General features: G+C 44.3%; 1 protein-coding gene across 1 annotated transcript in view; it reads left to right on the top strand.

Moving 5' to 3' along the window:
- The window catches only part of LOC143035318 (uncharacterized), a 15,782-nt gene extending 2,350 nt beyond the window's left edge, over positions 1-13,432 (top strand). Inside the window, exons 2-3 of the mRNA XM_076202255.1 lie at positions 11,187-11,744; positions 13,110-13,432. Of these exons, the coding sequence (XP_076058370.1) occupies positions 11,187-11,744; positions 13,110-13,432 (881 nt within the window). The remainder of the gene's footprint in view (positions 1-11,186; positions 11,745-13,109) is intronic.
- Positions 13,433-13,483: the final 51 nt, after the last annotated feature.

Consider the following 13,483-nt stretch of genomic DNA (forward strand, 5'->3'; position numbering starts at 1 on the left):
TTTATATTCTTTTTGGTACTGGGTGACCACAATGTCGCCGCATACTCTAGTCTAGGCCTTATCAATGTAACCAATATTTTTTTTATCATGTTTTCGTCCAAGTATGCAAATGCCACTTTTAATCTTAGCAAGTTGTAAGTCTCCCCGACAATTTTGTTAATCTGTTTATCATAGGACAAGTCGTTTATGATAATTACCCCCAAATCTTTTTCGGATCCTACCTTCTTTACTTCCTTGGTTCCAATTGTATATTTTTCTGATATTCTGTTTTTGCTTTTTCCAAACTCCATTATGCTACACTTCTTAGTATTAAAGTCCACTTCCCATTTCTGACTCCAGTTCCATACCTTATTCAGGTCTTCCTGCAGTGCTTCATAGTCCTTATCAGTTTCTACTTTCCTTAACAGTTTGGCGTCGTCTGCAAAGAAGCTCATGTAATAATTCACATCCTCGTCCATGTCATTCACATAAATAGCAAACATTATTGGTGCCAATACAGATCCTTGCGGTACTCCACTGATCACCTCTTTGCAATCTGAATATTTTTCTCTGAGCACTACTCTCATCTTTCTACCCGTCAGGAAGTCCTCCATCCATTTTTAGTAGGTTCCCTTGTATTCCTCCTGTGTGTGTGTGTGTGTGTGTGTGTGTGTGTGTGTGTGTGTGTGTGTGTGTGTGTGTGTGTGTGTGTGTGTGTGTGTGTGTGACTTTTCCCGTTTTTATATTCTACACATGAAGAACCCCATTCATTTTTTGAGACGCCATGTGAGGGTGGGACTTTTATTAACTGTACAAAGTTTCGCTTGTTAAACACCAGAATACAGCCTCTAAGCTCTTAATGCATCTCGGAATGGGTGAGGAAGGGACACCCCGTGGGATGCCCTGTCCTAGTGTTGCATTCTGGGTCTGTGCACTTGAAAAGGCTTCAGCAACCGAGACGTTATACAGTTAATAAAGTGGGGTTCTGTGTAGAGTATAAAGACAGAGAGGAAAAGGACGTAATATATGAATTCCTGTTCAAGTGGTTAGACGATGCGGACATAAAAAAGATGACTAGGAGAAGACTGTTTACTTGTATATACGGGCAGGTCATGACCTGTTATCCTAATTGGCATGAGTTCACATGTACTGCGTGGAAAAGCCGGAGGCAAAACATTTTGATACCAGTGACTCACGAAGACAGAGGGTGTGCGTTCTCCAATGATTCAGTTGTTCAGTCACGTGGTCGGCAGAACTGCAGGCCAGCCATAGCGGACCGATGGTGGCATTGCACGTGAGCTTCCTGAAGGAGGCTTTGTGATGGTCACGTGGCAGATCCTAGGGCTGGCTAGTCATCCTGGCGCCCCACGAGCGAGTCCCTCAAGGAGGCTTTGTTCCATCCGTGGGCCTCAAGGAAGCTCCGGGTCGCGTTGCAGCTGGGCAAATGCGAGTGTGTCCCATGGGTCCACTTGGGGGTCAGAAGGTCGTGAGACGCCGAGAAGAGGTGAGGCGAAGGGGTAAGGACTGGTCGTGACTACTCTTAACATATATATATATATATATATATATATATATATATATATATATATCTATATATATATATGTATATATATATATACATATATACAGTATATACTTACTATGTTGGTTGTCAGGCCGGACGGCCCTTCACCGCTTTCACTATGCCTCTCCAGATGGTTCTATCCTCTGTCAATTTTTTCCAGTACTCTCTTGATGCCACCCTCTCCACGTCCTTCCTTACTCCATCCATCCATCTGTACCTGGGTCACCCTAATGGTCGTCTGTCCTCTACTCCTCCTTCCATCACCGTCCTTGGTAGTCTGCCTCCATTCGGACGCAGTGTTCAGCCCACCTTGCTCCTCTACCCCGTACTTCAACCTGAATGTACGGTTGTCCAGTCTGATTTCTAATTTCTCTGTTATGCCTTCGTCTCCATTTCCCTTCTTCTTCATCATATGCTGGGCCGAGGATTCTTCTCAGGATATTGTTTAAAAAATCCAGTTTCTTCTCCCTTTCTTTTGTCAGTGTCCATGTCTCATATCCGTATAGAACTATTGGTTTTATTACAATGTTATATGTTCTTATCTCAGTTCTTCTGCTGATGGTCCGACTCTTCATTACAGATGTCAGGGCATGGTAACATCTATTTCCTACAGCTATTCGTTCGTTTATTTCTATGTCCAATTCATTTCTCTCACTGGCAATGGATCCCAGGTACTTGAACTTATCCACTTTCTTCACACTTAGTGATCCAACTTGCTCTTCTCCTGGTGTATAATTGCCATTTCTTAGTTTCTTAATGTCCGTTTTCTGCTCTTTGCATTTTAGGCCTATCTGTTCTGCTGTTCTCTGGAATACTGTAAAGATCTCGTTAATTTCCTCCACAGTCTCGGCCACCACATCCACATCATCGGCGTAAGGTTATCTGACCATTGGATAACTTAGGTACACCTGGATAGTTGGTAATCTGCCTGACTGCTTTCTTCAGTGCAAGATTAAATAGTAAAGGCGACAGCATACATCCCTACATAAGGTCACTGTGTATATTGAAACTTACCATCTCTTTCCTTCCAACTCTTACTGTGCATCTGCTTCCTATGTAGCACGTTTTAATGAGGGATATTAATTTAACTGGAATATTGAGTTCTGCCATTATGTGCCACATTGATGGTCTGTGCACACTATCATATGCTTGTTTGAAATCTACAAATAACTGATATAGGGTCTTACCATATTCGTAATATCTCTCCATTAGTTGGCGGACTGTGAGAACATGATCTGTAGTTGATCTGTTTCGCCTAAATCCACACTGATATTGCCCCAACTCCTGTTCTGTGTATGGTTTAAGCCACTTCATTAGAATTCTTGTGTATACTTTGTATAACACACATAGGCTAGTGGGCTTATTCCCCTATAATTGGCACACTCTAGTTTGCTTACTTTCTTATAAATTGAAACAATTACCCCCCTTTGCCATTTTGTTGGTAATTTTTCCTTATTCCATATTTCTTTTGATCAATTCATAAATTTCTTTTTCCAGCACTTTCCCCCCCTTTTTTAGCAGTTCTGCTGGTATTTCATCACAACCTGGAGCTATTCCATCTTTTAATTCCTGTATGACCATCTTTATTTCTTCAATAGGATCTGTATTTATTACTTGTGCAGCCTGGATTGGGTGAGCCGGGTACGGTTTGTTTAGCAACTCATAAAAATACTTCTGCCACTGTTCCATGACTCCGTGTTCCCCACATGGCACATCTCCACCTGGTCCTTTAATCATCCAATTTCCAGCTTGAAAACTTTTCTTTACAGCTCTCAGCTTCTTATGGTGTTCTTTCACTCTACCCTCGTTTATATTACTTTCTATTTCATCTACTTCTCTATCCAGGTCCTCCTGTTTCTTATGTCTAAAACACTAAATAATCTCTTGGTACTCCTCCTACTCTCTTATAAACTTTCTGCTAATCTTAAGTCTAATGAGTTTTGCATTAGGTTTTCTCTAATTCTTCTACATTCTTTTGATGCCTCCTTACATTCTTTATCATACCCATGTTTTCTTCTAAATAGTGTTATGTATCCTACATACTCCTCAGCAGCTTTATGTACAACCTCTTCAATTTTCTTTAATTTGTAGTCGATATCCTCTTCCTCTTCCTCCCCACCTTCAATTAGATGGTAGACAAAGTCTACATACGATCAGCAACGGAAATGGAGTACGATTGGCCTCTTTTACACTCTCAAATGTTATGGTGATTGGTGGCACCCTATTCCAACATAAGTTAGACACAAACAAACATTGGCATCCCCAGATGGAGCAACAAAGAACCAAATAGATCACATACTAATACGAAGGAAACATAGAAGTGCATTACAAGATACACGATCCTACAGGGGAGCAGACTGTGACAGTGATCATGATTTGGTAACAGGAAAAGTGAAGAGGGCAAAATTAACAACTAAGAAAACCCCACAAAACAGAACCAAGAGATACAACATGTGTATATATATATATATATATATATATATATATATATACAGTATATATATATATATATATGATGGTGCTATAATGAGATTTTTTTTTCTTGATATGGGGTTCTTTTTTTTTTTTTTTTTTTTTTTTTTTTTTTTTTTTTTTTTTTTTTTTTTTTTTTTTTTTTTTTTTTTTTTTTTTTTTTTTTTTTTTTTTTTTTTTTTTTTTTATGTAGAGCTCGGGCGATGATACCAGTAGGGAAATTAACTATCTTAAATGTAATGATGTGATCTATTTCGTCTTGAAGGTGCCTGATCTTTCCCTCATATACCGTTGGTTGACCAACCTTATGTTGCGGACAGCAAGCGCTTCCAGTCCTCCGCCTACGAAACGTAGCCACGCATTTCCTGTCCATTCCCACTGAACTATCCTTGAAGAGAACCATATCAGTTGAGTTCAGATGTGAGGCAACAGTAAGGCGTCTTCTCAGAAGTTGGTGCGGCGGTTGAAATCACCCACCACTGCCCAGTGACGAGTCGGTACGGGGCAGGAAAAATTGAAATATTTCTTTGTCGCGGCTCGTGCCGCTTAAATTCTTCTTATCGGCTTAAGAAACCTGCACAGCGAAGCTATAGCGATAATCCCATACCACACTCCTGGTCATATGGCCATTTCCCGAAGGTTGAGTGTGGTTTGAATTTTCCGCCAAAATCATCGGAAATTTAAAATTCCCGGCTCTGTGCAGGCATGCGCATTGTCGACCCCACCTCCCCCTCCCTATCCCCTCCCTTCTTACCCGGCTAGCTCGAGCCGGACGTCGCGTCACTTCAATGAGAAATGAAGGCTTCGCCTGTGGGAGGAGGGAGGGACCCTAAATCTGTGCAGGTTTCTTAAGCCGATAAGAAGAATTTAAGCGGCACGAGCCGCGACAAAGAAATATTATCGGCTGAAAGAAACCTGCACAGCGAAGCTATGCATGAGACGAGGACAGGTGGGAGGAGAGGTGAAGCCTGAATCAAACCGTTATTACGTGTGTCTTTCCTATGGGAGACTTATTCATTTTATCACTCAGTAGAGGGGAGACAGAAACGTCAAGTACCCACGCCGAAGAATGTGACATGCACAACATTGCACTGTTCACACAATCCGTAAATTATACGAAATTTGTATCCTGTTCAACGGTTCCTGGCCCCTCCCCACTCCTCGGTCGCCCTTTGCCCCCTCCACTTTTTTGAGATGAGAGGGGTGGAGCCGTTTCCATGGCGACACATGGGACAGGGGCGACCGAGTGGTAGAGACACCGTGTCCCCAAGGGAGTCGTCGATGTCCAGTCCCTAGGTCCCGCACCCGCTCCACAGAGTGGGTGCGGAGAAACTCCAGCGACCGGCGTAGGGCCCCCGACCGAAGCCAGGGACGCAACAACCTGTGGAGTGCTGAGGGTATCGGCCCGGGCAGGTCACGCGGGAGAAGCAGTATGCTCCTGTCGACCTCCCGTACCAGCCGTCGGCGCCCCAAGCGGCTCAGTGGAAGGGCCGGGGTCGCGAAGTTGAGCCCCCCCCCCCCCCCGCCACCGAAGGAGGGAGGACGTGTGAGAGAAGCACGCTCTTTTGGCGCAGGGGAGCACCCGAAGGACGCTTACTGTGTCCCACTCAATCCCGAGCCAATAAAGTCTCTGTGTGGGAGCAAGGGCAGACCCGTCCCAGTCCACCCCGAACTCCACGTCCGCCAACACACTCAGAGCCACTGAGATGTCGGCCGATGCACCCTCCCCGGTGGGCAAATGCATCAACTAGCCGTCTAGGAACATGAGTGTGGAGACGCTTGCTTCCGTCCAACGTACGCCTACCACTCTCACTAGTTTCGTGAAGATCCTCGGGGTAAGCGAGAAACCGAAAGGGAGTATGCGAGGCCAAGTTCGTTTCCGAGCGACCTCGTCCGTGGGCGTTAGTCAAGAGGCTTCGTCCTGGGTGAAGACGTTCCCTGAGCGTCTCCCACGAAGACGGGCCTGGACCCTCGGTATGTATCCAACTCACCCCAAGTCTTCCCGCGGGAAGTTCTCGGAGCCCGTGGCGAGCGTCTTCATCCAATAGTGTGCTATGGCAATTTGTGACGTCTCATCACCCACAAGCGGACTTCTATATGTTTAATACCTAGTGACATCATGTGATTATACTGTGACGTCACCGGATTGATCATGGCGCCATAGGATCGTCTCGTGACGTCACAGGGACACAAATTGACGTCATAGGACTACATGGTGACGTCAATTTATCACAATGACGTCATCTTATCATACCGTGACATCACTGAGTCACAGTGAGCGTTGAAATAAATTTTGACATGGTAAAATTCTGGACCATCATGACTGTAGATTAAATTAAGTTGAATAGGAAAAGTCATGTTCATTTCGACCTAAGTCACAGTGAGCGTCGAAATTAATTTTAACATGGTAAAATTCTCGACCATCATGACTGTAGATTAAATTAAGTTGAATAGGAAAAGTCATGTTCATGTTGACCTGAGTCACAGTGGGCGTTGAATTAGTTTAACATGGTAAAATTCTTGACCATCATGACTACAGATTAGCTTAAGTTGAATAGGAAAAGTCATGGTCATTTCGACCTAAGTCACAGTGAGCGTCGAAATTAATTTTAACATGGTAAAATTCTCGACCATCATGACTGTAGATTAAATTAAGTTGAATAGGAAAAGTCATGTCCATTTCCACCTGAGTCACGGTGAGCGTCGAAATTAATTTTAACATGGTAAAATTCTCGACCATCATGACTGTAGATTAGCTCAAGTTGAATAGGAAAAGTCATGGTCATTTCGACCTGAGTCACAGTGAGCGTTGAAATTAATTTCAACATGGTAAAGTTCTTGACCATCATGACTATAGATTAGCTTAAGTTGAATAGGAGAAGTCATGTCTATTTCGACCTGTTTTTTTTTTTTTTTCTCCAAGGTCAAGGCATTTTATTTATGTAATACCTAGCACTTTGCGCCAACTTAAACTGTACTATTTAAAACTGATTTTCCTCTTCTCATTACACTAAATGATTGTAGTTTCTTTGAACTAATTTATACTCATTTTAACTAACACTAGACTCCCTAAGTCTAAAGTTCTTTTGTGTTTTACTTGGGGGTGGAACATCAGGTAAGTCATCTTTAAACTCAAGCCAAGTGAAGTTGATAAGAGGTTGGCTGTGGCTCATGAGAAGGGCTGGGTGGTGTTTTTTTTTTTTTTTTTTTTTTTTAAGAAACCTGGAAGGAGGGTGGTGCCGTGAGGCGTTAGAAGACAATTGAAGCTCGGAGGTATGGGGCTGCCGAGGCCTGATGATCCTCGGGGAGCCACCCTCCGTATCATAAGACACGTCCCCTTGTCCTCCAAGAGGCCCGGGTTCTTACCACGGACGACTTGAGGACGCATGGGGAACGGAGTACGAGTGGAAAAGGTCAAAGTCTACCCCTAGGGCCTGACAAAGAAAGTTATAAGGCGTTAAAGGACCATTATTAGTCGAAGGTATGGGGCTGCCGAGGCCTGATGACCCTCGGGGCGTCACCCTCCGTATCATAGGACACGTCCCCTTGTCCTCCGAGAGGCCCGGATTCTTACCACGTACGACTCGAAGACGTATGGGGAACGGATTACGAGTGGAAAAGGTCAAAGTCTACGCCTAGGGCCTCACAAAGGGAGCCATTAAGGCGTTAGAGGACCATTATTGGTCGGATGTATGGGGCTGCCGAGAGGCCTGATGACCCTCGGGGGCACCCCCTCCGTACCATAGGACACGTCCCCCTCTCTTCCGAGAGGCCCGGGTTCTTACCGCGGACGACCCGAAGACGTATGGGGAACGGATTACGATCGTATAAGGTCAAAGTCTACGCCTAGGGCCTGACGAAGCAAGCTATGAGGCTGTTAGAGGACCATTGATGACCGGAGGTTTGGGGCTGCCGAGAGGCCTGATGACCCTGGGGGGCGCCACACTCCGTACCATAAGACACGTCCCCCTGTCTTCAAAGAGGCCCGGGTTCTTACCACGGACGGCCTGGAGACGGGGACGTATTGCGATCGTATATGGTCAAAGTCTACGCCTAGGGCCTGATACAAACCGTGAGGCAATAGAGGACCGATGATGGTCAGAGGTATGGCGCTGCCGAGAGGCCTGATGACCCTGGGGGGCGCCACACTCCGTACCATAAGACACGTCCCCCCCGTCTTCAAAGAGGCCCGGGTTCTTACCACGGACGGCCTGGAGACGGGGACGTATTGCGATCGTATATGGTCATAGTCTACGCCTAGGGCCTGAAACAAACCGTGAGGCAATAGAGGACCGATGATGGTCGGAGGTATGGCGCTGCCGAGAGGCCTGATGACCCTGGGGGGCGCCACCCTCCGTACCATAAGACACGTCCCCCTGTCTTCCGAGAGGCCCGGGTTCTTACCACGGACGGCCTGAAGACGGGGACGGATTGCGATCGTATATGGTCAAAGTCTACGCCTAGGGCCTGATACAAACCGTGAGGCAATAGAGGACCGATGATGGTCAGAGGTATGGCGCTGCCGAAAGGCCTGATGACCCTGGGGGGCGCCACACTCCGTACCATAAGACACGTCCCCTGTCCTCCGAGAGGACCCGGGTTGTTTACCAGGGACGGCTCGAAGACGGGGACGGATTGTGCTCGTATAAAATCAAAGTCGAAGAATGAGACAAACCAGCAGCCAAGCGGAAAGCGATAAAACTAACAGACGATTAACCAGCAGGAAACGGGACCGCCTGCTCCCATGTGGGCAGCGAGTTAACCACTCGGTCCCGTTTCCGCGATCTAAGTGACGCGACGTCCGGCTCGAGCTAGCCGGGTAAGAAGGGAGGGGATAGGGAGGGGGAGGTGGGGTCGACAATGCGCATGCCTGCACAGAGCCGGGAATTTTAAATTTCCGATGATTTTGGCGGAAAATTCAAACCACACTCAACCTTCGGGAAATGGCCATATGACCAGGAGTGTGGTATGGGATTATCGCTATAGCTTTGCTGTGCAGGTTTCTTTCAGCCGATAAATAGTGGTTTGAATCGAGATGAGACCGCAGCGGTACCGCATAGTCAAGGGGAAAATGCGCGGTTGTGAGTGAACGCCTCCACTGATTTACATTGTAATTGATCCGCACCGATTGAAACTGCTAGTGTGAGCAGGGCCTTATCCCTGGATGCGATAAGGGATGTATACTGCGTGACCGATAATAAAGTCACAGAGAAAGTCATAATATCAGTTAGGGAAAAAGACTCGACGGAAAAAATTACCTAAATAATTTGAATACACATATGTATCATATTACCTGCTTTGACTTTTAGTTTTATATTATTTGCATAATCAGTCTAAAATATACACTTATTTAGATTATCAAACATATATAGAGTGAGGTAGAATAAAACAAAAATAACCGAGCAATTGGGTCTGCCCCACACCTATCATATCTCTAACTTTCTTCCATTTCATTCTTTCCTTACACTAACCCTCCAAATCCCTCCTCCCCCCCCCCTCTCGCCCATCTTACCTATACTGCACTGTACTACTACTAATTCCAATAATCTTTTTAGGTATAATATTACCATTAACATTAATAATTCGAAAACTAATTTTAAATTCGAACGCGAACTCTGACGGTTGATTTTAATAGTTTTTCGTAACCGTGATTTTGGTATGGATTGCACTGTTCACCTGGATTTGAAACAACAAACAGTATGTTTTTTGTCGACCTAAACTCCTAATGTATATTCTTTCTGCTGATTATCCTTAGATTAAAATTAGATGAATTTCTATGTATTACCATTTTTTTTTTTTTTTTTTCTCGGAGTAATGACGGCGTTCCTTGAAATATCGACATTAATATCTACAGGTGATTTGCTGAATCCCAAATAATTCAAATACTGTATGCATATACAAAAAAATAATAATTCATGTACTACGTATTTATAAGTATTTCTAGTTCCTATATTATGTACAAAAAAAGAAAAAAGAAAAAAAAAATCAGTCAAATTATTCAAACAAGATACTATACAGCCCGGCCACATAAACGCAACTCTAGTGAATTTGAGTACAAACGACTTCTTTTACAATATTCTGTTTTTCCAATCTCCAAATGTAAAATCACTTTTGTGTCATATATTGAAAAGATAAATGACGAACTAAGAAAAGTTAAATATATATGAATATTAGACACATCGTTGAATTGACTCAGGGAAGTGTACAACAGTGCAAGTGAGATCGTCTCACTCCATTTCAAATTCACAACATTTGACTCATTCACTAGTTAATTTACATGGTGAAAATGCCGAACCTCCCTACTTTGCATCACCTCTCAATAATTCTATTAAAGAAAGACACAGAAACATTGCCCAAATCTTTTATCTTTGATTTTCTCCTTACATTTCATTTTCCTCTTACTTTTTTCTTGTGATTTTTTTTTCTCTCTCTCTGATTTTTTCTGTCCCTCTTTCTGTGTAATTCACCATGTTTTTGGATCACGCGTTGGACTCGTGATCGACAACTATTTTTTTCCCTCCCGGAAGAGAGCTCAGAGCTCATATATGACCGATCTATGGGTAATACTGTGACTTTACGCGCATACACACACACCCAACTCCCCGCCCACGAGAATTGGAGTAACGACTCACAGCGCAGCGATACTGAAATTATTTCAGCCCTGGGCGGGATTTGAACTCGGACCGCTGTAGCAGCAGTTGCGAACGCTACCTCTGCGCCATCGATGTGTGTGTATGTGTGTGTGTGTGTGTGTGTGTGTGTGTGTGTGTGTGTGTGTGTGTGTGTGTGTGTGTGTGTGTGTTTTAGAGACTTTCTTGTTATTTTTGTGAATTCTCTGATTTTTTCCTGTGACTTCTTGTGTGACTTTTTACTGTATTTTTCCATTTGATTTTTTGTGACTTTTTACATGAGGCCTTTTTCTGTCACTTTATTCAGTGAATTTTTTCTGTGACATCATCATCATCATCATCATCATCATCATCATCATCATCGTCGTCGTCATCATCATCATCATCATCATCATCATCATCATCATCATCATCATCATCATCATCATCATCATCATCATCATCATCATCATCATCATCATCATCATCATCATCATCATCATCATCATCATCATCATCATCGTTTGCCACACTTCTCTCACTCTCCCTCTCGTGTCCACTAGGTAGCAAGATGGAGTATGTGGAAAGCGGCCGGTCGTCCGCCAACGTACCTTTCAACTCCGGTATTTTGGAACTCGAATTCGCTCTCATGGGCCAAACCCAAGTGGAACATACTACCAAATTCATCATTCAAAAGGATGCGCAAGATTATATCGTCGTCAGCGTGAGGGAACGGAGGAACATCCTGAAGAAAGTGAGTGTGAATTTTTCAAGGGCTGGATGGAAACCATGCGCAAACAAAACGGAAGGGATGGAACAAAACGAAGATTTCACTTTTGGGGTGATCAGGAGAGCCCTGTTCAACGTCTCCGAGAATCTCTTCACAGCCACTTTCTGGAATGACAGCGATAATGGTTCCAAATTTATTTGCAGCCTGTCAAACCCGCCCGACAGTAAGCAGGATAGCCTCACCTTTAAAGCAATGGTCGAAGGTGGAAGCGACATCTCTTACTTGTTTCACTGGGTATACTGCACTCTTCCTACTAATTGCCCTTCTTGCCCTTCCTCCATTCCTTCACCTTGTACAACATCTACTTCTCCTTGTCCTCCTACATCAACTGGTGAGTAACAGGTTCCATTCCAAGGGTCCTCATTTCACTGTTTGGGATCGGGTAGTGGTGGGAGGGGGGGGAGGCTGACGGAATCAGGGGCGGGTGAAAGGGACTCACTACCCACCCCACGATCCGGAGATAAGTTAACGATAATAACAATAATGACAACGATAATGCTAATGATAGCAATAATAGTAGTAATAATGGTGATATATGATCATGATCATGATAATGACAGTGATAATGATAATGATCATTATCATTGGAACCGTACGTGAATTTAAAGCTAAGTATTATAACTTGGCGAGTAAATGCCTTGGTGGTTTAAAGAGTGTAATGAGAAATAGACATTTGGGAATGGATGCGAAGAGGAGACTGTATGAAGGAGTGATTGTGCCAACAGCACTGTATGGGGCAGAAACGTGGAACATAAGAGAAGAAGAGAGAAGGAGTTTGAATGTGTTTGAGATGAGGTGTCTGAGAAGTATGGTGGGGGTTACTAGGCTAGATAGAGTGAGAAATGAGGAGGTGAGGAGGAGAACAGGGGTGAAAAAGGATTTGGGAGAGAGGGTTGATGAAAGAATATTAGGATGGTTTGGACACATGGAAAGAATGAGTGACGAAAGACTAGTAAAAGAGGTATGGAAGGCAGATGTGGAGGGAGTGAACATGAGGGGACGTCCTAGGATGAGGTGGATGGATGGGGTGAAGGGGGCTTTGGGGAAGAGGGGAATGTCTGTTGAGGAAGGAAGGGAGAGGACGGAGGACAGGGGTGAGTGGAGAGTGGTTGTGTGTGGATGATGTTGTGACGGCATGAGGAGGAGTGGGCGGGGTGGGGTGCGGGGTGGGGTAGTGTGTGTGAGTGAATTTTGACGCAGCCCGAAGGGATTTCTCCCCGTCCTCTCCTTGTATGCAAAGGGGGACGGAGAGGGGGGGTCGCCGATTAAATGAAGCGGCCTTGCTGTGGATGTACTGTGGCTTGCGACACTGCTTCTGACCCAGGGCGGTGGGCGGGGTTCAGGGATGACCCGTCATCCAGGAGGTGCTCAGATGAGAGGAAGGGTGGGAGGGGTGTGGAGTGTATTTGGGGATGAAATGGGTGGGAGTGTTTTTGTGCCTTTCCTTTTGTGGCTACCTCCCTTGGAAGGGGGAAAAAGCCTTGGTATATGTATGTATTATAACTTGGGGGAGTTCCTTGTATACTAAAACTAGGTAAATACAATTAGGTAGATCCAAACATTTGTATATTGAAATTAAAAGCGGTACTTCATGAGCACAACTCTTATCCTGTATATCTAAGTAAAAACAATTAATATAACAAGCACACATACACACGCTTTCCTCTTTTCCAGCTAATATTACTTTTATTTTCAGAATTCCAAGTCTGTGCGTCTCCGCCAACCATCGGAGTAGAGACGAGCAGCCCATATTTTTACCTTCTTGTCGCTGCTCTCGCTGTTGTCTTTCTGATTCTGCTGGTGTTGGTGTACAGAGAAATTAAGAGAAACATAGGATCTCAAAAGGCGAAGAATGAGAGCTATGTTCAGAACTATGAGAATCAAGATTGTTATGAGTTGGACTTAAATGATGTACCTGTTGTACCTCAGCATCTAAGACAGCAAAATCTCCCTGGGAAAGAAAGTTCAGAGAGCAGAGATAGTGTCAACTCAATCTATAATTACATTCCCAAGAACTAAAGAGAAAATGATGAGAGAAAAAAGAGAAAGAAAGAAGAAAAGCGGAAAAAA

This window comes from Oratosquilla oratoria, chromosome 18, assembly GCF_046742065.1.
Source record: "Oratosquilla oratoria isolate Oo_2021 chromosome 18, ASM4674206v1, whole genome shotgun sequence".
In the NCBI taxonomy this organism is placed as follows: Eukaryota; Metazoa; Arthropoda; class Malacostraca; order Stomatopoda; family Squillidae; genus Oratosquilla; species Oratosquilla oratoria.